The sequence below is a fragment of the Balaenoptera borealis genome (assembly GCF_965194805.1).
Source record: "Balaenoptera borealis genome assembly, chromosome: 9".
Lineage (NCBI taxonomy): Eukaryota > Metazoa > Chordata > Mammalia > Artiodactyla > Balaenopteridae > Balaenoptera > Balaenoptera borealis.
In genome coordinates this window covers 114,663,218-114,689,695 of record NC_138873.1, presented here as the reverse complement: position 1 = coordinate 114,689,695, position 26,478 = coordinate 114,663,218, and the positions used below count along the sequence as shown (strand labels likewise).

General features: G+C 37.8%; 1 protein-coding gene and 1 long non-coding RNA gene across 5 annotated transcripts in view; one reads left to right on the top strand and one right to left on the bottom strand.

Moving 5' to 3' along the window:
• Positions 1-4,654, bottom strand: part of MEI4 (meiotic double-stranded break formation protein 4) — a 256,245-nt gene extending 251,591 nt beyond the window's left edge. For all 4 annotated transcript variants that reach the window (XM_082405080.1, XM_082405079.1, XM_082405081.1 and 1 more), the window contains exon 1: positions 4,150-4,654. In XM_082405080.1, coding sequence (XP_082261206.1) covers positions 4,150-4,651 — 502 coding nt within the window. In that variant the 5' untranslated portion in view covers positions 4,652-4,654. The remainder of the gene's footprint in view (positions 1-4,149) is intronic.
• LOC309634732 overlaps positions 4,527-26,478 on the top strand; it is a 54,585-nt gene continuing 32,633 nt past the window's right edge. The window contains exons 1-2 of the long non-coding RNA XR_014248384.1: positions 4,527-4,600; positions 13,178-13,290. This is a non-coding gene — a long non-coding RNA (uncharacterized lncRNA). The remainder of the gene's footprint in view (positions 4,601-13,177; positions 13,291-26,478) is intronic.

The window sequence follows — 26,478 nt, the reverse complement described above, 5'->3', positions numbered from 1 at the left end:
GGTATCCAGCACAAATGCCAGCAAAGCCACAGGAAACAGAGCAGACATGAAAGCCCTGGACTGGGGAAGAGGCTGGACTGCCTTCTCTCTCAGGTCCCTTCCAAAGGGAACAACATGCATTTTTACTGGTGGGGAGTCACAGACCTGTGTTCTTTACCATCCTTTTATAGCGCTGGCTCTTTTTCATTCTTCAGGCACCCCCCAACCCCCGTGGATTTGTTTTCTGAACTAAGCACTCCACTGCAATATATTTGCTCTACGCAAAATTGGCAGTGCCATACATAGAATACATGTTATAGGACCTGAAAATCTGAATATAGAACCATCTAGCCTACCTTAGTCGGGTAGTTTTCCATCTGATATCCTTGCTACTCATTCCTTTATTCAACACATATGTTTAATGATCTCCTAGCTGTCAGGTGCTGTGCTAGACCTGGGGACACAACAGTCAACCGAAAAAGTCCATCACTGCCTTCTTAGAGCTTTCACCTGACTATCAGTCATTCCAATCTACGACACCCTCTGTTCAGTAAAGGAATCTCATAAGTGCTGTGGATCAGACGTTGGCAAACTATGGCCCACAGGTCAAATCTGGGTGGCCTTGCTTCCATCAACCATGTTTTATTGAAAGAGCCATGTCCATCAGCCTATGTGTTGTCTATTGCTGCTTTAGTGCTTCAACCTCAGAGTTGCTACAGGTAGATTGCAAAGCCCGATATATTACTAACTGGTCCTGTACAAAAAAAGTTTGCCAACACTTGCTTTAAATAAAACCTAATGTTTTAAGGACAAACATGTTAAAGGATACATACTGTCACTCATAAAACATCCCTGGGGGCCCTAGTTACAAACCAAGCCATCATGAGGGGGTTCGGCTTCCTGCAGGGTTGCATTTCTATGGTTGTAAGTTTTGTTTCTTTTATTTTTTCTTCTTTCATAATAAAGGCAGATAACAAAAAAGTGTCACGTGGCTAATGTCTTCTATTAACAGCTAGCTTTCTTCAGATAATGCTCACGTTCTCTTACGTTACATCTAGTCTTTTGATTGATCAGAGTTCTTCCACATCATGGAAGGCCCAGTTTTACAAAGATCCTTTCCCCTGAATCACACCAAACAAAATTTAACAGGGGTGATTTTAGGCTCTCTTTTAAATTGAACAATAAAATTGATTGTAAAAGCACTTAGCCAACACTCAAGTGCTATATAAAGGCAAGATCACAGCAGCAATAGTACCTTCACTTCCTTGCAGAGAGAAACATGAGTGGATGCTTATTCCCCAATCACTTGACCCAGAGAGCATTAAAACTGTAGATGTAAGGAAAAAACAAAAACAAAAAAAACTAGCTTTCATTGGCTGTTACCAAAAATTCCTAAGAAGAAGTGACAGGATCTGCGCTTGTTGTGGTCCCTCCAAAGGATGTTAAGAGGCTCAGTCCCAAAACCCTTTTCATCCCCTAATGGGAATCGATGTAGCATGAATAAAATTAAATGGCCATTTAGTTCACATTTTAGTCACTATAACGAAGCAATAGCTGGTTTGAGATAGATCCTTGCCAAGCCTTGGTTCCTGAAAGTTTTCCCACCTGCTAACCCACTGATAACGTACATTTCAAGTGTCAAGAGAAGGGAGACTGAGCCCACCAGTGAACCAAGAACCGGGAATAAGATGATTACAGGAGGCAGCATGGGGAAGGCATGGCTGATCTGGTAACCAGGGGGGTTTCTGCTAGGTACCAGCTTAAGCATTCTACCTTCAAAACGGCTTCCTTGATACCCTTAGACCACATCAGTTCCCTTTAACACGTATGCTCTTTACATTCCATACTCTTGCATCGCGATTGCAGCTGCGTAATTCCTCACTTCATTGGTCGTTTGATGTCAATGGCCCTCAGGGGCAAGTGAGTTCTGCTGAGCTCATGACCTGCCTGTGCAGAGCAGAAATCGCTACCGTGAACACATGATGAGCACTGAAAAAAAACATTAGCTGGCTGACCTGACGAATGAATGGATGGGTAAGCAAGCTGGATCCTAGGTACTCTGCTAGCATATAAGAACGCCTGGTCGTCCTGTGACATGCTCCTCAAGACTAACGGCCAACGTCTCCTGTCCTTACAGACCCTGAGCTAGGCTCTAGGGATATGTGCGAATTGCACACCAGCTCCTGGTATCTTCACCCTCCACCATCTCTTCTCTGCTCTTTCAATCTCTTCTTCTGTCCTGACTTCTATCTCTCAATATATAATCATGCTCAGATTGCTCCCAGCTGTAAAAAAGAAGAAAAAAAAAAGCTATCCCATCACCCCCACCCCACCTAGCTGTTGTTACTAAGGCTGAAAATGACATCATCACAGTGGCCACAGCTGATGCCTACTTATAAATTCTCATTCCACTTCTCTGCAGACCTGACCCTAAGACCACGCCTCTATTTTTAAAACGCTTTGCTCTCTGACTTTAGTGCCACTATTCCCCTGATTCTCCTTCGATACCAAACCTTGTCAATTCTATAATCCGATATATCTAAAAACGTGTCTACTTTTTCCCTCAAACCATTAACACCTCTTGTCTTTATGACCACATCAGGCTGCTGCCGGACCTCTCAGCTCCCTCCAATCCATTCTGCACAGTGAAGTCATATGTTCACCTCAATAATGCTCCAAAGTAATTTAACTGGTTCTATTAAGTTGTGACTCCGACCCTCAGCTTCAAGTGCCTTTGGACAGCAGAGCTTAATGTACATATGACATACACAGGCCCCATGAAAGGGCTAAAGTATTCGGTCTGATCTTCACCACAATATCCAGTGGGCTTGTAACATCTTTACATATGTCAAAACGTATTTAAGGTAACGTTTTCTAAATCTTAACAAGGCCTCCAAAATACCAGTTTTGGAAAGCTGGTTCCAAATACTGGTATTCCCACCATCACCCAAGAAGAAAAGAATAAAACCCTTACTCAGAGTCATCAATTTGTGCTCCTGACCTTCATTCCCAAATTTTACCTCTGAATTTTGTCATCTGTGGTCTATTTCCCTGCTCTGAAAGTCATCCGGATTATGCATCTTCCAAATTACAAAGGCTCTTTACTGCACGTGATCTAAAACCCTTCTAAAGCAGTAAGTCTTCACAAATAAAAACAAGTAGAATGGTAGATAACAACGCACAATTCTCCGCCAAGTGACTGCGTCTCATTGCAACCACATGATACACTGTAAATCTCTCGATTTTAAGTAGAAAAAAGGCAATACAAACAATCCCAAGAAAGTCATCAATGTGTGTGTAATTAGACACAAATATTGCTCTTGAAAAACACATCCCGTTCATGAACACAGTCTATGTTATCCTGGGTTTTTTCTACATGATGAGCATTTTGTGAATATTAAACAACGGTGTCTTTATAAACTACGGATCCTGATGGAACCCAAGTCCAAAATGTGTTTCTGCACTTCCATAATAAAAAGCCTTTCATAATTCGGTACAAACCACGTTCCCACCTTATTTCCCGCCACTTTCGACATTGTAGTTACACTAAAACATGGTTTTCTCCATGCTTCTTGCCTTTACTCTTAACCCTCCGTTTCATCTGTAATAGAGTCCCCACTTCCGCCCCTATTTCCCGAATACCTGGTACTTAGGCTTCCCTTAAGGTGCCATCGTCTCCAGGAAGCCTCTCTGCCCCACAGCATTTTATCTGCACCTCCTACTGCAATCCCACCCGGTCCGCGAATGTCTCCTGTCTCTACATCGATCTCTAGCCCAGGCCTGCGAGGTCCTTGAGCGAAGAGGCCGTGAGCGTCCCATCTTTGACACCTCCGGCACTTTACACCGTTCCTCCAATGCAACGGGGGCTCCTTAAACGACCCACCGATGGTCTCCATGCACAAGCCTCTCCTTCCCCAGGAAGGAGCCATCTTGGTGGTCAAGCCAGGCTCGAACCCGCCCGGAAGCTGGAACACACCCCAGAAACCCACCACCTTGGGGGCCCAGGCCTGAGTCTAACGCCAGAAGCTCCAGCGCACAGGCGATCGACTTGATTAGGTAGAGAGAGACGCCCACGGTATGTGCGGAGCTCCGCGCGGCTCTGTGAGCGGCGCGAACTCGGGTGGGAGCCCACGCCACGCGCCAGGGGTGAGGGGGCGCCTCGCCACCTACCTTCTGGGCTCACGCAGAGGAGGGAGGGCACCCCCGGCGGGCAGCCGGTGCAGGCGGGGAGAGGGGCGCGGGGGCGAGAGCTGTGCGCCATTCCCGGGCGGCGGCTCCCCGGCCGGAGTGAGAACGCCGCCCGGCGCCCGCTTCCGCCCTCTGGCCGCAGGCGGGGAGGGCCTGGCCACGCGCCCCACAAGGCCCCGCGGCGCGCTCGCCCGTCGGCGCCGGGGCTGCGGCTCCGAGGGGCCGGCTCGCGGCGGAGAGCGCGCCTCCTGCCGGGGTGGGAGCAGGCCCGCCCGGCCGAGGGCCCGCGCTGCGAAGGCCAGGGAAGAGGAGAAGCCAGGCGCTTTCCCGAGGAGGGCGCCCCCTCGGCTTTATGGCCGGAAGGGGAACTCGGAGCCTCCAAGGAAGGCCGGAAAAAGAAGGGAAAAGTCCTCTGCGAGACTTCTGGAAAGAGGTGCAGTGATTCCACTGGGGGCGGGGGAACTTCGACGACTAAAGACGGCATGAATTCTAAAACGACTTTTCTTTTTTCAGAAGTGAAATTAAACTTGGGTTTCTTCCCAAAAAAATATGATTATTATAGAGTGATTTTGCTCACTTTTCACCTTTCACATCGTATTTTTTATCTATATTGTCTTTTTTTTTTTTTTCCCTTGCCTTTCGTCGTTCAAAAATTCTTCTCCTGAGGAGAGATTCTCAGTAGGTTTCTTTAGTGTTACACACTTGGTTGCTCTTGGGTGGAAGTCTCCGCAAATAGTTATAGAATAAAATACAGAGCATGTCTATGTGAAGATCTGTTTGGCTTATTTTACTAAATGGATGAACCTTCTTTATTAAGACATGCATTTGCATCCGATACCTGATTGTAAATGTCTTTAAAATGTTAAGCATCATTGCTCTAGCCATCTGCCCATTAAAGAGAATCAATGATTTTAAGTCCATTGTAATTTGTTTACTAATAGCATTCTTCATTAATCCTGAAGAGATAAATTTCAGGTAAGCCAAGACAGAATTATCTTGAACTACAAATTAATGAATACTAGATTAATGGTTTACTGTAATGATTCTAGTGGGGAAGGGGGGATTTCGAACTTCGAATATGTATTTGCTGTTCTTTTGCAGAAATGTGAATCCAATCATAGTGCATTGATCGCAGACATAATCTAGGGTCACATAAGGGAAATGTTGCAAACTTGTCAGTGTTGCTGCGTGTGCGAAAGGCATTTCAATTCCACTCATTCATTCATTATGCAAATTGCATTGAACTATTATGTGCCAGGCACTGAGGCATAATTATTGCCCTTTACAACTGCACAGTCTGGTAATTAAAACAAATGGGTAAACAAACTATCAAAATATAGTGCAAGCACTGAAACCCTATTGGAAAACTGCAGAGTCGGTTTTTTTTTTTTTATAAATTTATTTATTTATTTTTGGCTGTGTTGGGTCTTCGTTTCTGTGCGAGGGCTTTCTCTAGTTGGGGTGAGCGGGGGCCACTCTTCATTGCGGTGCGCGAGCCTCTCATTATCGCGTCCTCTCTTGTTGCGGAGCACAGGCTCCAGACACGCAGGCTCAGTAGTTGTGGCTCACGGGCCCAGTTGCTCCGCGGCATGTGGGATCTTCCCAGACCAGGGCTCGAACCCGTGTGCCCTGCATTGGCAGGCAGATTCTCAACCACTGCACCACCAGAGTCAGTTTTAAAGTCTTATCCTTTCTCATCAAACCGTGGGTAAAATATCTATTAACCTGAGAAACATTTACAGTTTTTTTTAGCTTCTGAAGATGGAGTGGTTATGGATTTTATGAAATGTATAGTGGAAAATAACTTCCATGAAAACTGTGCAAGTTTTCATACTAGTTTTTGTCTTGGTCATCCCTAGTGGAAATGTATAATAAGTCATCATTAAATGTTTGGTGAATAAAGAAATAAGTGGATTCCCAGTATCTTAAAATATTTAATTTGTGCCTTTTAGAGACTACTTTTCTAAAAATATTGTGATCTGGCTGTGTGTACCAGGGCCCAAACAACTTTGCTAAAGGAGTTTATAAAGACCAAAGGAAGGTGAAAATGTGCAAAGATGCACCTAGGGGCTTCTCTGTCTTCTTCTTGTTCATTGCACTTAAATGCAGAATATTTGAAGGGGGCTTGAGTAGACAGGCAGAATAGAATGTCTTAGAAAATCATGCTTCTCTCATGTAAGGTTTCAAGACAGCAATTTCATTGATTGCCAATCTGTTTATAGACGAGGAAGTTGTTAATGGTACCCACAAATTTTCAGGGTCCAAATAAAAGCGCAAAGGAAAAATGGTTTACTTCTGTGCAAAATATAAAACCTTAGATAGAGAAGAATACTAAGTTATTATTAGACAGTTTAATATAAATCTAAAAGAAGTTAAATGGATAAAATAAGTGCAAAAAATGTAATCAAGGAACAACACTAATTTTAAAATGGCTGTTTTAACCTCAAAGAGCAGAGAGTAGAATATCTGATAAAATGTCAAAGGATAATGTAAATTATATTTTTAAAAGTTAAAAATGTTATTTAAAAAAAGATTTGCATTATTTTAAAAAATAAAATTGTGAAAATGGTAGTAAACTGTTTTATCAAGAAACAGAGAAACTTCATCAGTAATTCCTAGGCCAACACCCATTTACACAGGAGAAAATTATTAGCTCTGGATTCAATTCAGTAGTTCAAGAAACATTTATTATGTTAGGTCCTAAGTATAAATAAGAAATTCCTTGTTCTCAATGATCTCACCATGTAGTAAGGGAGCCAGATTTTACAGTCAAGATAATGACTAGCAAACACTGAACACACTGTGCCAGTTAATCATGGATTGTCTCATTTACTTAATCCTCACAAAATTTTTAGAGGTCAAGTACTGTTTTCCAGTCTTATTTTACAAGGAGGAAACTGAAACTAAAATTTAGATTGGTTAACTCATCCAAGGACATTCAGTTAATAGATGGTGGAGCTAGACTCCCACCTCACTCCATCTTACTCCAAAGTGCATAAACTTAATCCCTTCACTCTAGCACATCCAGGAAGTCAGATGCATTCTCTTTAGCTGCTGCCCTTTCATTTCAGTCCCTATACAGAGTGTTCCATCCGCTAGTATCTTAATATTCTCAGTGGTATCTGAGGCAGCAAACTCTACAATGCTTTTAACCGTTCATCAGACTTCTTGGACCTAAATCTCTTGGTTAGGCTTCTGCCTGATCACCTTCACACCTGCTTTAATTTCATATCCATATTTGTCAACACTCACTCTTCCATCGCCCACATTTTCTTCAAGTTGATCTAACAGCATAACATAATTTTCAGCAGATTATGATCTCATGATCATTAGAATTACTATTCCACAGAATCCTACATAGCATTATCTTTAATAGTTCAATTACTCTTAACACAAAATTAGTAATTTATTCTGTGGTGTATATAATTATTAGTGTAGTCCAGATGGCATCTTGCAACTTTTCCCCCACCTTTGTCAATATGGTAGTTATCTTTGCTTTAAGAAGAGTAAAATCCATAAAAGTTTCCAAGTGTTTAGCACCATTAAACTACATCAAATGCATGAAAAAATAAAAAGTATGTTTTCTAAAAGCACTTAATTTTGAATCTCAAAGTTTAGAATTCTAGAAAAGAGGAAAAACTGAGAACAAGGCTGAGGAAAGGAAGCTTTTGTATCTATGAATTACATCTCTTTTCAATCTGCCTGAAATGATGTACTGTAAAAATAATTATGCCCCAAATTAAAGTATGCTACCTTACCTATTTATATTTGAGAAGAATTTATAAAGTATTTTTTAAGAGATTTTTATTTAGGATTTATAGAGAATCTTCGGTTTTAAAAGAAACATACCAAAAAACAAAAATCTATTTGTAAAGTGAATAATTTTTTTTCATATGAAAACTATTTCCTAATTTATGTGATTGTAAACTCAATTTTTAGCATATTTTATCTTCTCAGAGCAGCACATTAGTGAATTTTTGTGCTTTTTTTTAGATGAAAAGTTTCACAGTTTTATCACTTTAATTAATGAAAAGATACACAGAATAAATTAGACTAATCCACCAGAATTCTAAACAGGACAGAAGGCATTTTAGGTCTGTTAGGAAACAAAGGTACTCTATTAAGTATTCAAGTAAAAAAGAAGCTTGGGCTCATCTTAGAAATCACTTAGGTATGTTAACAATTTGGAAAAGGGGTTTTAGAGGCACTATATATAGAAAGCGTTCTGGGGAGATGAAAGAGAGCTTGCAGAAATGCAGACTGCTCAGTTGCTGCAGATTCATTGTGATTTTCTGAAAGACTAACAAATGCTAACAAAGAACGTTAAGGCAAAATAGGTGCTATGAAAAAAATGTACTGTACTTTCAAAGCATTAATTTTATATAAAAGAAATATAGGAATTAGGCAGAAATATCAAGAAACACTGAGAATGAATTCTGGTAAGGTCAACCATTAAAAATGCAAACAAAATTAATTTAGTAATGGTAACATTTTAAAGTGACAATATTTTGGTCTTATTTAATAACAGAAGTATTCATCTGTGTCAAACAGCCTGGATAAAATACTATGTTAGAGAAAGGAACATTAAGATTACCTGAAAACAGTCATATTCAGGGAAGAAAAAATGCACAGAAGTGGCAGATCTACTAGTGGGAAGAGTGTGGATCTGACCATGGAGATGCCACAGTAAGAAATGAAAACCGCCTGAGTCAGAAAGATAGGTATTGAAAATACTGAGGAATAGAGAAAAGCCCATCTCATATTGTTTTATCTAACAATACATCTGTTTTATCCTTAACTGAGATGAATTTGTCTTTTTTTTTTTTCTTTTAACATTGATAGGAGGCATAGAGTGTAGTGATTATGGGCATGGCTCTGAACTAAGACTGCTTGTTTTCAGCTCCTAGTTTTACCTCTTCGTAGCAAGTGACACAGGATAAATTGCTTGACTTTTAAGATTTCAATTCCCTAACCTATAAAATGGAGATGATGACAGTTGCACTCATACTAAATGATATAATTTATACATAACAGTTCAGTCTGTCGACTGAAAAACATGCACAACCTAAAAGCTGAGAGTTATGTGTTATTCGGAGGACAAAACTGAGGACTTAAGCCCGGGACACAGCATCTCAGGTAGCTCTAAGGGACGGCTCTGAAGAGGCAGGTGTCGGGTGAAGGGGGAGCCAGGATACGTAGGAGTTTTTCCAACAAAGACCAGGTAGTCGGAACATCAAAAGATTACTGCTAATTAAGGAGAGACAGACATCTCAAGTTACGGAATTTAGCGCTTTTCTGTGTATGGGAAGATGCAAGAGTCTGGGCTGTCTGAAATCATTCCTTTGATATGCATCCCAGCTATCTGGGGCCAGTATCCTGTGCTTTCTCATCCTGAGTGTCCTCAGGGTGCACCATCGGGGTGGCTGCAGCAGCTGACTGCTAGATGGGGGGGCATTCTGCCTCCACCCTGAGTTCCCTCAGGGCTCATCGTCAGGCTTGATGGCTGCAACATCCTTTGCTTATGGATATAGCAGGCGATATTTTTCATTCACAAGTCTTTCGCACACACTAAGTTTTACTTAAGTATTAGCTAATATTACTACCTGAATTCTGATCTCCCTTGCATACTGATTTTTTTTAGCAACTCAAATATAAAAGTAAATAGATTACTGTAGTTCATAGTGCTGTGTTTCTCTGACCATTAGCAAAGGATTATAGCAACTGCTATCCATAAGAAAACCCTCAACTGCTTTTATCCTCAGGAACGAGAATTCATAAGGAAATTTGGGTCTCCTAACAGAACACACATTTTCCAATAGACTTTTTCCCAAACACTTTCCTGTGCACTGAGCCTCCCAAAATCACATAGAAAACCACTGCCTTTGAGCACATCTTTTTAAATAAGGTTTATTATAGAAAGGTGCGATAGTAATTGAAAAGATATTCCAACCAGCCAAAATAACCTTCTCCGTAGCGTCAACTAAAAAATTATTCACAACCCAAAAGTTGAGAGTTATGTTTTATTTGGCGGAAGTTTTTAGGACTTCGAGCCCAGGAGGCAGCATCTCAAGTAACCCTGAGAGAGCTGCTCCAAGGAGGTGAGGGGGAGCCAGGTTATAAAGAAGTTTTGCAACAAAGGGCAGGTCTTCCGAACGTCAGAAGATTATTGTTAATTAAAAAAAAACCTGATATGTCAAATTAAGGAATTTAGAGCTTTTCTCAGTTTGGGAAGATGCAAGAGTCTGGCCTCACTGAAATTATTCCTTTGATAGGCACCTCAGCTATCTGGGGCCAGTATCCTGTGTTTTCACATCCTGAGTTTCCTCAGGGCTCACCATAGGGCGTGGCTGCAGTCTGATGGCGGCTAGATGGCAGGTATTCTTTCCTTCCTGGGAATCCTCAGGGCTCACTGGCTTACGTTGGAGGGCTGCAATCGCTGATGACTGTGACATCCTTTGTTTACTGATACGGCAGGCAATATTCCATTTATCAATAGTGTCCTCAAAATGTAAATTTTAAAGAGCTGTGTAAAGATTATCCAAAATCCAGTTTTTATTCAAAGAGAAGTTTACAAAACCAACAGTATCAAATTTTTTATATGACATGCAGCCCAAGAGAAGAGAAAGAATCTACACAGTTATGATGTGTTGAAGACAAATTTTATACATTATTTTCTGCTTCGACTTCTGTTTGTTGAATGTTTATTTGGGTACAAACCTCAGCCAAGGCTGTTTAAGCTGCACATCTGAAATGTGCACACAATGACAAGTAACCACAATATCTATTGTTCATTGATGCCTCACTCTTTGCTGAGGTCTTTGCATGCCTCTTCTCATGTAAAGCTCACCACAACTCTAGGAGATAAGTATTCCTATTTTCTTTTCCCTCCATTAACAAATCACAGAAGGTGAGGAACATTCACAAAGTCACCCAAACATTTTAAGTAGCAAAACCAAGGCTCCGACCCATTTCAGACACTCCTTTACCCTCTGAGTAGTCACTTTCAGCCTCAGGTTTATTCCTTCCAGCTGAAGCAAATACCCCTCTAGCTCCCCACGCCCCTCCCTGTACCACACACACACATAACACACACACTGAGATTTGTTGACTTTTGTCTATGTTCAAAGACTTAGTTCAGGCCAGACTTTCTGATGATGCACCTTCAGTGCCAAGTGAACCACAGTTGTATCTCCTGACAAACTGTGAGACTAACTGTACCCTAAAATCATATTCCTTTGTATTCTACTAGTTAGCCAGCAAATGATCTTGTATAAAGGGTTATTCATTTGATTCTAATGGTATTGCTTTATTACAGCAGAAGGAATCTGTGTCACAAATGGCGACAGACATTTTCTACTTAAAGCAATAAACATCTGTTATTCCTATTGCTAACTTGGAGCCAGAAACATGCAGTTTCTACTTTCACTGTTGACGGGATCTGTGATATCCTGAAATAGACAGTGGATTTAGAGTCAGAGCACCTGGGATTTCATCTGTATTCTGCCATTTATTGCACTGTGACCCTGGGAAAATCTCTTTACCTCTCTGTAAAAGGAAGGATTTGGGCAAGATGACCTCAGAAATTCCTCTCAGCCCTGAAATTGTAATTGTGCCCAGACCATGTTATTAATTTTCAATTTCTGAAATTGTCATTTATCCTTCTGCATAACCTCCACATTTCCCACCATTTTTCTAGAAAAAAGAAAAAGTATTTCTGCACTCCCTGTTTAAAAAAATGTCACATATGACCTTATTAAGAAAAATGGATAAATGTATAATACGGATTGTGTATAGAATTTAAGTACGTTCAATTTGTTACTTATCTTCAAGTGTTTGGTATATCGCTTACAAGAATCAGGCTGCCTTATCTGCTCCTCGAATATATAACTTGCCAGGGGGCCTTGGAGAGACTGAAAACCCTGTATTCATTTCTTGGTGGCCCATGCTGGCTAGACTCCTATGAGGTGCCATGCAAAACACTGGGCAAAGAATGTAGAAATTGCCATTAAGGACGTCTCAGGGACACAGACAGTTAACAAACATCGCAGGGCAGTGCGTGTTTTAATGATGGCCAACACTGGATGCTGTGGGAAATATGGGAACAGACACCAGACTTACTTAGGGGAGGGAGTTAGGAGTGGCTTTTTAGAAGACGTAATGTCAAAGGTGAATTCTGATAAGATGAGTAAAGTTATGACAAGGGAGGATAAACAGTGTTTTGGGAAAAAAGTGCCCGGTCTCAGATCCCAGGACTAATGGGGTCTGGTGTACCAGGATGTGTATCAAAGTAGATCTACTGGTAATTTTTAATTGCTACCTCTTTAAAACAAACAAAAACACTTTCCAGTTAATATCCCTGATATACATTATCAAAATAAACTGAGCTGTGCTGGTAGATTAATAACAACTGAATATTCCTTTTCTTATCTATATGCTACTTAACTCCCTGCTGGAAAAGCTGTCTCCAGTTGTTTATTGTGAAAAGACCTTTGGCCTTTTGTATGCTCTTCAGAAATTATAGTATTTTTATTTATTCTAATTCTTACCTGTCCTTTCAAGTTGTACTCCTCAGGCTGAAAATCAGTAGCTTTTGTCCACAAATAATAATTCATTTTAAGAGTTAAAACTGAAGATCTGATACTGTATCTTGAGATAACTAAAGCTCTTTGTCCGCAATGATTTCACTACTTGATTATCTTATAGAAATGCTATGCTATTGAGGATTGCTTTCTATACTGTCTAATGCCTCATCCAGATAAACAAATTTTAAAATCCCAGCTGGAGGTGAGTGTTTGCCTTCACGGTAGACTCATAAGAGGCTTATTGTCTCCATCCTTTTCTTACTCTAGCTTAAATCCATCCTCAAGCAAATCCTCTCCTTTTGTTTGTCTCTTGGTTTGATGGGACAGATGCAGCAACAGTGTGAAAATGTATTTGGAAGAGCTAAAACTTCATTTATAAATTGTTCTGTGCTAACACTTCATAGAGTCGCCATGTCTTTGTTCATTAGGAAAAGAAGCCTCTGCCATCCATAATGGTCTCTTCCAGTTCTGAGTGACGTGGGATACGAACGAGCCTTGGCTGTGATCCCTGTTTTACATCTTTACTCCAGCATCTCTAGAGGTGAGAGGGGTAAACCATACAAAAATGTTCATTGAAATCTTTATGCGTGTGTCTTAGAATTAAGAAGGAGTAAGAATATTCTGGAAACTACTTTTAAAATCAAATCTGTGGGAATATTAATATGTCAATGTGCTGCTTCAAGTAAGAGTTCTGTCTTTCAAAAATGCCTAATTTCCATTCAAAATATTCTGATGAAGTAAAATGGAGTGATTCCCAATATAAAGTAATAAAGTCCCTCAGGTTTTTTAATAAAAAATAAGAGGAAATGGCAGTGGAGGTTGAAGAGGATGGTAAGAGAAAGTTATGATATTAACAACTCTTTTATTCTGTGTTCATTATGTTAATTCTCATCCAAATATATTTAAGATATGATTAATAGGAGAGAAATGCTTTAAGAGAACAGTAAGGGAAATATGGAAAATCCTTCTTGAAATTCAATCCTGCTTTAAGCTTGAGGCACATAGATCTTCTATCCAATTAAGTGTTCATCCCCCTAAATGAGTTAAGAGTTTCAAAAGTACTGGAGCTTTTCAACACTGTGGTTAAAAGTGCAAATTCTAGAGTCAGACAACTTCAACTCCAATGCCAGCTTTTCTACTTACTGGCTGTGTCACCTTAAAAACTTAACTTTTCCAACTCTCAGTTTTCATATCTGTAAAATGAAGATGATAATAGGTTTATTGTGAAAAGTAAAAGATACTTAATTCACTTGAAGCACATAGCAAAGAGTCTGGCACACAGAAAATGTCCAATATGTTAACTATTATAAACAGATAAATAAGGCATGTTAATATCTTTACTATGCTCAAGATTGCCTACAGAGTGATTATGGTGCTTGTTCATTAGAGCCATCAGTGGCATGTGAGTATGTGTCAGGGTGAATGTATGTGAACCAGCGGAGATGGTAGGTAATATCATCCCTATTTTCAGGCCATCTATGATATTCAACTTAAGTTTTCTGGGGAACACATTTGATTGTGATTTTTGTTTATTATGTCCACAAGCCCAACTTATTTTCGAAATCTGGATTTGAAATATTATTTCTAAATTTAGAACAGAACAACAGAAGAGAAATTAGGTACAAATGTTCTGTACTTCAGAAATTATCGCCAGAGGCATATTACAACTACGAACAGAAAAATTGCTGTATTAAATATTCATAACACATTAAGGTTATATATCACCTAAGTAGCTAATTAATTTACTTAATCAATCTAAAATACAGAGATTGTTAAAGGTGAAATATGACTATAAAACTAGTCATTTTTAATATCAAAATGGATAAGCTATAGTTCCCTCATTTGTAAATTAAGACAAAATATAAATAGTCAAAGAAAAACGTTTCCATTAAAACGTAAAAAGCAAAGACAAAATAAGTATATGTTTTAGGGTGGTGTCCTGCACATTGTAGGTGGTTAGTAAATATTTGCTAAATTGAACTGAGATACACAAAATGAGGTTCAGAGTAACCAGAGTAGATTGAAGAACAAAGTCAAGAACAAAGATTTAAGGGTAAGAGCCTGTTTGTGGAAATTTTAAAACTGGACCCATAACCTTGGTCCTGTGGAGAGCACTGAAATTCCAATTAAATTTCTAATTTTGCAAAGAAAGCCAGCTGCATTCAGCATGTATTATTTTAACTTTTCAACAATTAACTGTGTTACTTTTAATCGTGTGTTTTAACCAGTCCAGGTTTCCATATTGCCTCATCTTTATTATTATTATTATTTTTTACATGGATCATCATAGCATGTTTATTTTTAATAGACAGAATTTTAACAACCTCGAGCACCCATCAACCGGCGAATGAATAAACATACTGTGGTATACTCGTACAGTGAAACACTACTCAGCAAAACAAAGTAATAAACTATTGATACCCACAAAAATATGAATTACTCTCAAAATAATTACATTGAGTGAAAGAAGCCGGACAAAAGAGTCCTCAATGTGTGAATCCATTTATATAAATTTCTAGAAAAATGCAAACACATCTATAACGATAGAAAGCATATCATTGGTCACCTGGGGATGCGGAGGGGTGGAATGTGGGGAAAAAGGGGGCTTTATGAATGAGGCATAAAAACACTTGCAAGTGATGGATATGTTCCCTTTCTTGATTGTGTTGGCAGTTCCATGGGTATATGCATATTTCAAAACTTAAATTTTGTTCTTTAAGTATGTGCAGTTTACTGTGTGTTATATTTTAACAGAGCCATTATAAAAAGGCTAAGAACAGACGTTTGTCTCAACAAATAAATGTAGCAAAGAACAGAAAAGTCAAGTACAGTATGATCTCTGTCAGTTGAATTTTTTTGTTTGTTTTTGTTTTCTTTTTTTTTCACATTTTTATTGGAGTATAATTGCTTTACAATGGTGTGTTAGTTTCTGCTTTATAACAAAGTGAATCATTTATACATATACATATATCCCCATATCTCTTCCCTCTTGCGTCTCCCTCCCTCCCACCCTCCCTATCTCACCCTTCTAGCTGGTCACAAAGCACTGAGCTGATCTCCCTGTGCTATGCGACTGCTTCCCACTAGCTATCTATTTTACATTTGGTAGTGTATATATGGACATATATACACTACCACTCTCTCACTTTGTCCCAGCTTACCCTTCCCCCTCCCTGTGTCCTCAAGTCCATTCTCTAGTAGGTCTCTGTCTTTATTCCTGTCTTGCCCCTAGGTTCTTCATGACCAATTTTTTTTTTTTTTTTTTTTTAGATTCCATATAGATGTGTTAGCATACGGTATTTGTTTTTCTCTTTCTGACTTAACTTCACTCTGTATGACAGACTCTAGGTCCATCCACCTCACTACAAATGACTCAATTTCGTTTCTTTTTATGGCTGAGTAATATTCCATTGTATATATGTGCCACATCTTCTTTATCCATTCATCTGTCAATGGACACTCAGGTTGCTTCCATGTCCTGGCTATTGTAAATAGAGCTGCAATGAACATTGTGGTACATGACTCTTTTTAAATTATGGTTTTCTCAGGGTATATGCCCAGTAGTGAGATTTCTGGGTCGTATGGTTGTTCTATTTTTAGTTTTTTAAGGAACCTCCATACTGTTCTCCATAGTGGCTGTATCAGTTTACATTCCCACCAACAGTGTATGAGGGTTCCCTTTTCTCCACACCCTCTCCAGCATTTATTGTTTGTAGATTTTTTGATGATGGCCATTCTGATGGGTGTGAGATGATATCTCATTGTAGTTTTGATTTGCATTTCTCTAATGATTAATGATGTTGAGCATTCTTTCATGTGTTTGTTGGCCATATTGCCTCATCTTTAAAGGGGGATGGCAATAATGTTCTGTGCTGTTGTGAACCCCCTGAATCAGGGGTACCTGATGGAGTTTGTCAACAAGTACAACCCAGGGCCTGTATCAGGCCTCTTGAATTGAAATCTCAGGCTGGGCCTGGGGAGCTACAATTTATGAAGGCACCCCCATATGGTTCTTAGGCAGAATCAGCTCTGAGAGTCACTGGTCCTCAGAGTTTCTGTTAATGACGGAGTGAGGAAAGGTACAAAGACATCCTTTCCTCTTGGAACAGAATTCAGAGACCTAATGCTTTGCTAAAAATTAAAAAATAAAATAATAAAAATACCTCTATAAATGGAACTAAAAATAAATGATAGTATATAGTAAACTATTATTTACTGCCTCCCGAATCAAGTAAAAAGTAATGAAAAATAATATTTTCTTGTGTGATTAGTATATTACAGGTTTAGAAGTTTGTGGTTATTCCTTAAAATTCAGGCCTCATATTACCCACCATTCATGACTTTGCTACTGTGTCCATATTTTTTGTTTTCAGATCCATACAGAGCACATGCTTTGTGGCCAGACATTGTCATAAGCACATTACAAATTCTAACAAATTTAATAATCAAACAGCAGATATGCTGCTTTTTTGATACAATACAGGTTTCCATTCCCAACATATATTCATACTAGCTTATCAAAACAAGTATTAATAGAAAATGCACTTTCTTCACACAGTATTCTGTCTTCAAAATAGGAATATGAGCAGAAGAATGCATTTCTGTTTGAATCAATTCTCTTTGGCTATTTGGCTGCCTTGTTACAGTAAAAGTGAAAAGGCTCACACAAAATGATTCATTACATGCAGAAAAGAAATCCAAAGATACAAGGGAAAAATAATACAGAAAGATTTAATCTCAGAATTCATTTTCTAGTAGAAATTTTAAAAAATTGCTGAGATAATTTAATGCTCCTCAATTTTCAATAATAAATTCTTTAAATAATGATTTTATGTGAATTTTTAAAATTTCTTTTCTTTTCAGAATAGAATATACTATTCACTGGCTCAGCTCCAGAAAAAATAAGGGAGAGTCACTTTTCCTCAGTGCAGCAAAGGCTTTGAATACAGTTACAAAAATGCTGCACACTTTCAGGGAGTCTGACTACTTTTGAGCAGTAGCATATGAGGAGAAATTTGAAAGTGAAAAGAAAAATATTATAGTTTGAATTAAATCAAAAGATTTTTCTGCTGGCAAGTTTTTCCTGTCTCCTTATAATAGAAATATATCTGATTTTTCAGAACTTTCAGTGTCTATGTCTATTATCTTTTTACAAAAGACACGCTTGGGTATTTTGTTCTAATAGATGTCTTAACTGGAGTCTGAAAATCAGGTAGGTTTTTTTTTTTTTTTTCGTTTTTTTCCCCACTTTCTTTTTTTTTCTTTCTTCTTCTTTTTTTTCCTGCTACTTCTATTGCCTCACAAGTCCATTTGGCGCTTTTGATCCTCACTTTATAATCCTCTTTATTCATTGATTCAACAAATTATAAGCTTAATATGTGGCACTATGTTAGATATAGTGGGTTAAAAAAAAAAAAGTTTTATTCCTTCAAAGAGTTGATCGCTCAATACCACAAACCCTTCCAGACATTGCTTTACATAAATCAGGTTGAACCAGTCAGGTTCCAGGAACACAAGATCATATTCTAGTCAATGCTACTTTTATTCCCAGCACTAATACGATGTATATCTCTGCCCTGTATTTTCATATCCCATGTTCATGCATTGAAATTCATTGCTTTTCCAAACAACACCCTTATTTTGTGTGTGGAAAATGTCTCTCAAAAGCAATCAGTATTCCTTACTTACAGTCTCTGAATGACCTGCAAAATGGCAAACTGCAACCCAATGTATATTTTTTTGGAATTTTGACATGTAATTAATATATTGACGAGGTTTTTAGCCATCTAAGCACATAATTATAAACACTTTTTAATCTATGTTACCAGTCTGTCACTTAAGCTTATTTTCCATCAGTAAAAATACTGCTATTTCAAAATTAATGATAGCTCTTAGATAGCCTCATCCACCAGAGGGCAGACAGCAGAAGCAAGAAGAACTACAATCCTGCAGCCTGTGGAACAAAAACCACATTCACAGAAAGATAAACGAGGTAAAAAGGCAGAGGGCTATGTACCAGATGAAGGAACAAGATAAAACCCCAGAAAAACAACTAAATGAAGTGGAGATAGGCAACCATCCAGAAAAAGAATTCAGAATAATGATAGTGAAGACGATCCAGGACCTTGGAAAAAGAATGGAGGCAAAGATTGAGAAGATGCAAGAAATGTTTAACAAAGATCTAGAAGAATTAAAGAACAAACAAACAGAGATGAACAATACAATAACTGAAATGAAAAATATACTAGAAGGAATCAATAGCAGAATAAAAAGCAGAAGAACGGATAAGTGACCTGGAAGACAGAATGGTGGAATTCACTGCTGCGGACAGATAAAAGAACAAAGAATGAAAAGAAATGAAGACGGCCTAAGAGACCTCTGGGACAACATTAAATGCAACAACATTCACATTATAGGGGTCCCAGAAGGAGAAGAGAGAGAGAAAGGACCTGAGAAAATATTTGAAGAGATTATAGTCGAAAACTTCCCCAACATGGGAAAGGAAATAGCCACCCAAGTCCAGGAAGCGCAGAGAGTACCAGACAGGATAAACCCAAGGCAACACATGCTGAGACGCATAGTAATCAAATTGATAAAAATTAAAGACAAAGAAAAATTATTAAAAGCAACAAGGGAAAAACGACAAATAACATACAAGGGAACTCCCATAAGGTTAACAGCTGATTTCTCAGCAGAAACTCTACAAGGCAGAAGGGAGTGGCATGACATATTTAAAGTGATGAAAGGGAAGAACCTACAACCAAGATTACTCTACCCGGCAAGGATCTCATTTAGATTCGATGGACAAATCAAAAGCTTTACAGACAAGCAAAAGCTAAGAGAATTCAGCACCACCAAACTAGCTCTACAACAAATGCTAAAGGAACTTCTCTAAGTGGGACCACAAGGGAAGAAAAGGACCTACAAAAACAAACCCCAAACAATTAAGAAAATGGTAATAGGAACATACATATCGATAATTACCGTAATGTGAATGGATTAAATGGTCCAACCAGAAGACACAGGCTCACTAAATGGTTACAAAAACAAGACCCATATATATGCTGTCTACAAGAGACCCACTTCAGACCTAGGGACACATACAGACTGAAAGTGAGGGGGTGGAAAAAGATATTCCACGCAAATGGAAATCAAAAGAAAGCTGGAGTAGCAATACTCATATCAGATAAAATAGACTTTAAAATGAAGAATGTTACAAGAGACAAGGAAGGACAGTACATAATGATCAACGGATCAATCCAAGAAGAAGATATAACAATTATAAATATATATGCATCCAACATAGGAGCACCTCAGTACCTAAGGCAACTGCTAACAGCTATAAAAGAGGAAATTGACAGTAACACAGTAATAGTGGGGAACTTTAACACCTCACTTACACCAATGGACAGATCATCCAAACAGAAAATTAGTAAGGAAACACAAGCTTTAAATGACACAATAGACCAGATAGATTTAATTGATGTTTATAGGAGATCCCATCCAAATATATCAGATTACACTTTCTTCTCAAGTGCACATGGAACATTCTCCAGGATAGATCACATCTTGGGTCACCAACCAAGCCTCAGTAAATTTAAGAAAATTGAAATCATATCAAGTATCTTTTCTAACCACAATGTTATGAGATTAGAAGTCAGTTACAGGGGAAAAAATGTAAAAAACACAAACACATGGAGGCTAAACATTATGTTACTAAATAACCAAGAGATCACTGAAGAAATCAAAGAGGAAATCAAAAAATATCTGAGACAAATGACAATGAAAACACGACGATCCAAAACCTATGGGATGCAGCAAAAGCAGTTCTAAGATGGAAATTTAGAGCAATACAAGCCTACCTCAAGAAATAAGAAAAATCTCAAATAAACAATATAAACTTACACCTAAAGGAGCTAGAGAAAGAAGAACAAACAAAACCCGAAGTTAGTAGAAGGAAAGAAATCATAAAGATCAGAGCAGAAATAAATGAAATAGAAACAAAGAAAGCAATAGCAAAGATCAATAAAACTAAAAGCTGATTCTTTGAGAAGATAAACAAAATTGATAAACCATTAGCCAGACTCATCAAGATAAAGAGGGAGAGGACTCAAATCAATAAAATTAGAAATGAAAAAGGAGAAGTTACAACAGACACTGCAGAAATACAAAGCATCCTAAGAGATTACTACAAGCAACTCTATGCCAGTAAAATGGACAACCTAGAAGAAATGGACAAATTCTTAGAAAGGTATAACCTTCCAAGACTGAACCAGGAAGAAATAGAAAATATGAACAGTCCAATCACAAGTAATGAAATTGAAACTGTGATTAAAAATGTTCCACAAACAAGAATCCAGGACCAGATGGCTTCACAAGTGAACTCCATCAAACCTTTAGAGAAGAGCTAACACCCATCCTTCTCAAATTCTTCCCAAAAATTGCAGAGGGAGAAACACTCCTGAATTCGTTCTGGGAGGCCACCATCACCCTGATACCAAAACCAGAGAAAGATACTACAAAAAAAGAAAATTTTGTGAAAAACAAAACAAAGAAACGAATTACAAAAATTGAATTGTGAGAGTACAATTAAAAACAAGGTAGGAATGAAAAAGAATGCAATAGTTATGCAATCTGAAAGACTGACTGGCAATGAATTAATGATTACTTTAATGGGAAACATTATTTTTACATAGATATTTTAACCACCCTGAAGTTTGATAGCATATATGGCATGAAGGAGAAATTTTCAAGAAACAAAACGGTAACATTAAAATATGTGTGAACTTTTCCCAGCAATTGCTTCATGGAGAAGGGGATAGATTTCAGAAGTTTCCCTAAGAGAAAAGTAAATTTAGCCAAGTGAGATGAAAGAAAAATGATTAAAGGTGGCCCCTGATTTGCTTGCTTAAAGGCAGTAACAATAATGGGTGGGAAAGATGAGAAGAGAAACTAAGTAGAATAATTTTTTTTTCTTTATGGACAGTCAGAAATACAACCTTGTTCATCTGACAGCTGAAAGGAGAAGTCAAATCTAGAAGTGTAGAATTATTGTGGGCCCTGTACAATTGTGATTAAAACAAATCAAATGATAGAAAATTGTAAGCTTCATTTTAAAAGATTCCGTTTAAAAATTTCAGTTTAGAAGATGAGCTGTCACAAAATAAACATCCAGATTAAATAATGGAAAGAATAGCAGAGATGAGTAAACAAGAGAAATTAAAAAGGAAAGGCAAAGATTGTGGGAAAGAGTTTTAAAATTGTGTCACAATTGAAGTCACGATATTCAAAATCAGAATAGTTGGGATCACTGTTTGTTAAACTTGTTACTAATGATCTTTTTTTTTCTTTTTCAAAGTCTCCATGGAGCTTTCATTTATTTATTTATTTACTTACTTATGGCTGTGTTGGGTCTTCGTTTCTGTGCGAGGGCTTTCTCTAGTTGCGGCAAGTGGGGGCCACTCTTCATCGTGGTGCGCGGGCCTCTCATTATTGCGGCCTCTCTTGTTGCGGAGCACAGGCTCCAGACGTGCAGGCTCAGTAGTTGTGGCTCACGGGCCTAGTTGTTCCGCAGCATGTGGGATCTTCCCAGACCAGGGCTCGAACCCGTGTCCCCTTCATTGGCAGGCAGATTCTCAACCACTGCGCCACCAGGGAAGCCCCCACTAATGATCTTTTTATAACAACACAACACCTATTTAAAAGTTTTTATCACTATAACAGTTGCCATTAAAAACCAATAACTTCTTTCTTGTCTGATAAAATTTTCTTTGGAAAAAAAAGACATTATAATTGTTTGTTTGCCAGTATAATAGACTCTTTTTATGTTTATATCAATCAAATCACATAAGTTATCAAAGTTTTCTGCAGAAGATATTTCTTCACTTATGGATTCTAGTTTATGTTAAATCTTGTCATCTTAAATAAAATTTCCAGAGAGCAGATAAGTATTCTATTATTTCAGATTGAAAGCAAACTACTAAATTGTTTAACAATATTTTTACAGGGGATTAGAAAGTTCAATCTGTGGTGTTTTATGAATTTAGCCCTTTTTGGTTAACTTTATTAGATTGATGGGGAAAAAAACACTCTGACAACCCCTCTGGCAGTGATTATGGATTTAATATACTATATTAGTTGAATATTCCAATACTCCACACAAGTTATTAACAGCAACCCAGAATGTAATATCCCTGAAGTACTGCTTCAGTGATTTTTTTTCACATAAAAACTTTATGAACTTCAAAGTAAAACTGATATGTTATTGGCACTTTCTTTCCTCTAATGTAAGAATTTGGGGGAAAAATCAAAAGACACATTTTAGAATGTAATATTACGGTAGATAAAATTTGCAAAAACTGGCAACCCTAAATATTCAAATGATGATAATCAGTTACTTGTTTATAATGGTAATAATGATAACTTTAAAAACAAGTTTATGCTTTCACATTTTTCCCATTTGCCTCTCACAGATCATTATCTTAATTGTTTTACACATAGGAAACCAAAGTGTCAAGTGATTTGTCCAAGGTCATTCATACATCTTCAAATTAAACAACTTATGTTGTTTGCAAAGTGATCACTCAGGGATTATAATTAAAAACACTCCTCAATGGATATGGAAGTCCATAGTTTAATTATATACATCTATCCATATTTCCTCCTGCACAAATAATTTAGGCATCTCACCAGAGCGGCCTACTCTGGTAGCAAGAGAAGGGAAAGCCAGTTTCAATTGTAATTTTAATGTCATGCTCCTGAAAAATTCCATGTGCAATGATATTTCCTAAATTAATGGAAGGTGACAATATTTCATCAGTGCCTGTCAATTCCAGAATATTCTGTCTTGCCATTCAGAGATGAGGTAGGGGAATATCTTAGCCCTTTGTACAGAAATTCTTCTTTAATCAGAGCTAATGGCTAACATTGATTCTGGAAAACAGTAGGACATACATATTTGCTTTGCTTCTCAAAATAATAGCTATATTATTTCATATTTTTCCTTATCATATTTAATTGAAATGTATTTTAATTTTAATTTAATATAATTGTCATTCAACATATTATTACTGATGCAGTAATTCCACATCTAAATAAATAATCAAATACTACCTGGGCACTGAAGTATTTTTGTACCCTCATCATAGCATGTTGAACAATGCAAAAAATCCTAAGTGTGTTACACTCGAGATTGGTTAAATAAATCCAAGAGCCCTAAGACATAGAATATTATTGTACCATTAAAAATGATTTCAAAATCTTTTTGTGATATGGAAATATTCTTAGATTGCAATATTGGAAATGAAAACCAGGGCTCCAAAGGAAATATACAACATGACCTAAACCATTGTAAAAATTATGTGCATAGAATAAAATACTAGAAACACTCTAATGAAAATAGTAGTTTTTTCTGAGTGGTAAGAATCATAAATGTTCATCACTTTCTTCTCTGTCCTTATCCGGATTTCCAAATTGCATTGAATGGGTATGCATTTCATTTATAATCAGAAACACAGTACTTTTAAAAAATGACTATTGCTCTTGATATAAACTTTTAAAAAGTAAATCAGTTTTTTTCTGCTAGCATTCGTATTCAGAACCAGTCATTTATGTGACTACACATAATTTTAGTTCCTTCTGAATGCAGAAAATGAGAGGCGATATCAAAGAAAGCCATAATTATTGTTATTTTTGATAAGATCATTTCATGCTTTAATACTTCTTGAGCACTTTCAAAAAACATGGGTCTTCATAAAGTCTGTGAAACATGGTATGAATGATGTACAAAAGGAAAAAAATGTGTTTAGTATTGAGAGAATAGAGAGTTCATGCTTTCCTACCTGAGTTACTTACATAGTTTAGTTTACAATATGTTTCGTTACAAGGACTGAAGGAAGGAATTTCATTTTAAAGTTCACATAAAGCATAAGAGATTTTGAAGTTTTTGGAAGAAAATCAGTTACTAGAAAAAATGATACAAGATTGCATACAAGTAATTGAGTAAAAACTTTTATTCCTCCCTGCAAAGATAAATTTTATATTAATGTGGATGCATTGTAAATGTCAACTTGACATTCTTTCATTGCTATATTAGTTTCTTGATGTTGCCTAACAAATAACCACATGCTTAGTGACTTAAAACAACAGAAATTTATTTTTTCACGGTCCTGGAGGCTGGAATATTGAAATCTAGTTGTCTGCAGCGCCATGCTCCTTCTTAAGGCTCTGGGGGAGATCCTACCTTGCCTTTCCCCAGTTTTTGGTGGTTGCCAGCAATTCTTGGGGCAATCCTTGAAGTTCACTGGTTTACAGCTTTATCACTCCAATTTCTGCCTCTTTTTATTCATGTGGCTGTCTTCCCTCTGTGTCTGTCTGTGTCCAAAATTTTCCCTTCTGTGTACCCACGATAATCCACGTCATCTAAACTTGATTACATCTGCAAAGACCCTATTATTGCCCAATAAGGTCACATTGATGGGTACCAGGAACTATGACTTCAACATATCTTTCCTGGGGAAACAAATCAAAACCGTACTCCTTCTCTCTTTTCTGTCCTTCTGTCTTTCCCTTTCCTTCCTTCCTTACTTCCTTCCTTCCTCCCTCCCTCCCTCCCTTCTTCACACAAATTAAACACTTTCTTCTCTTGTCATCCTTGAACCTACGATCTCCCAGATGTATTCATACCTCGTTGACTGCTTTCTCTCAGTCTCCTTGCTAGAGCCTCCTTTTCTGGTCAGCTCTCAAAATTTGCTGAGTCCAGCACTTGATTCTTAGCTTCTTTACCTTTAGAATCCTTAGATTTTTCCCTAGATGATCTTATCCCATTTCTAGGCTCTAAATAGCATTTACAAAACCTTGTAATTTAGAACTGCTTAGGACTGGATATCAGACCATCTAACTATGCACTACTATGCACACATTCCCTAGATAATGTTATTAATTTCAGGCTTTCAGACATTATCTACTAGCAAAAAATTCTCAACTTATCCTTCTCCAGTCTGGTTTCTGAACCACAATTCCTTTTCCCACCTGCCTACCGAGCATCTCTGTTCGGTGTCTCACAGGCACTCAAAACGAGCATGTTCAGAATTCATCTTGAAGGGTTCTACCTCTCATTCCTAAGAGGTTTCCTCCTTTAATGTTTTCCATCTCAGGAGTGGCCTCCACTCAGTTGCTGGTGGTAGGAATTGGTCTCACTTAGTTCAGACTTTAACCCCATTTCTCCTGGTTTGTTTCTAAGTCTTAGTGGAGAAGAAGAAACCCCAAGGAGCCTAAACACAGAGACCAGAGAGGTAAGAGAGTGGAGAGTCACAGGAGTGAAGGGAAAGGTGTCTTAAGAAGAGATTCATCAGCTGTTTTAAATGGTGCAACATTCCTTACAATGAAAACATTTTTTAAAATTTTCTTTAAATGGAACAATGTGGAAGTCAGTGTTTACTTTAAAAGGCGGGCTTTTAATGGAGATGTTGGGATAAAATATGTCGAGGCATAAATGGAGAACAAGGAAGTGGAGACAAATGGCATCTAAGAAGTTTGGCTATGAAGGCAAGTTGAAAGATAGGGTGATGGCTTGCTAGGAGGTATGGTGTAAGGATATATTTGTTGTTTATTTGTTTTTATTGTTTTTAATTTGAAAGAAAGCATATTTGAATGTTGATAAGAAAGGCCCAGTAGAGCCATCAGAGAATGATTTAAAGGAAGCAGGATACCTGATGGAACGAAAATCCTA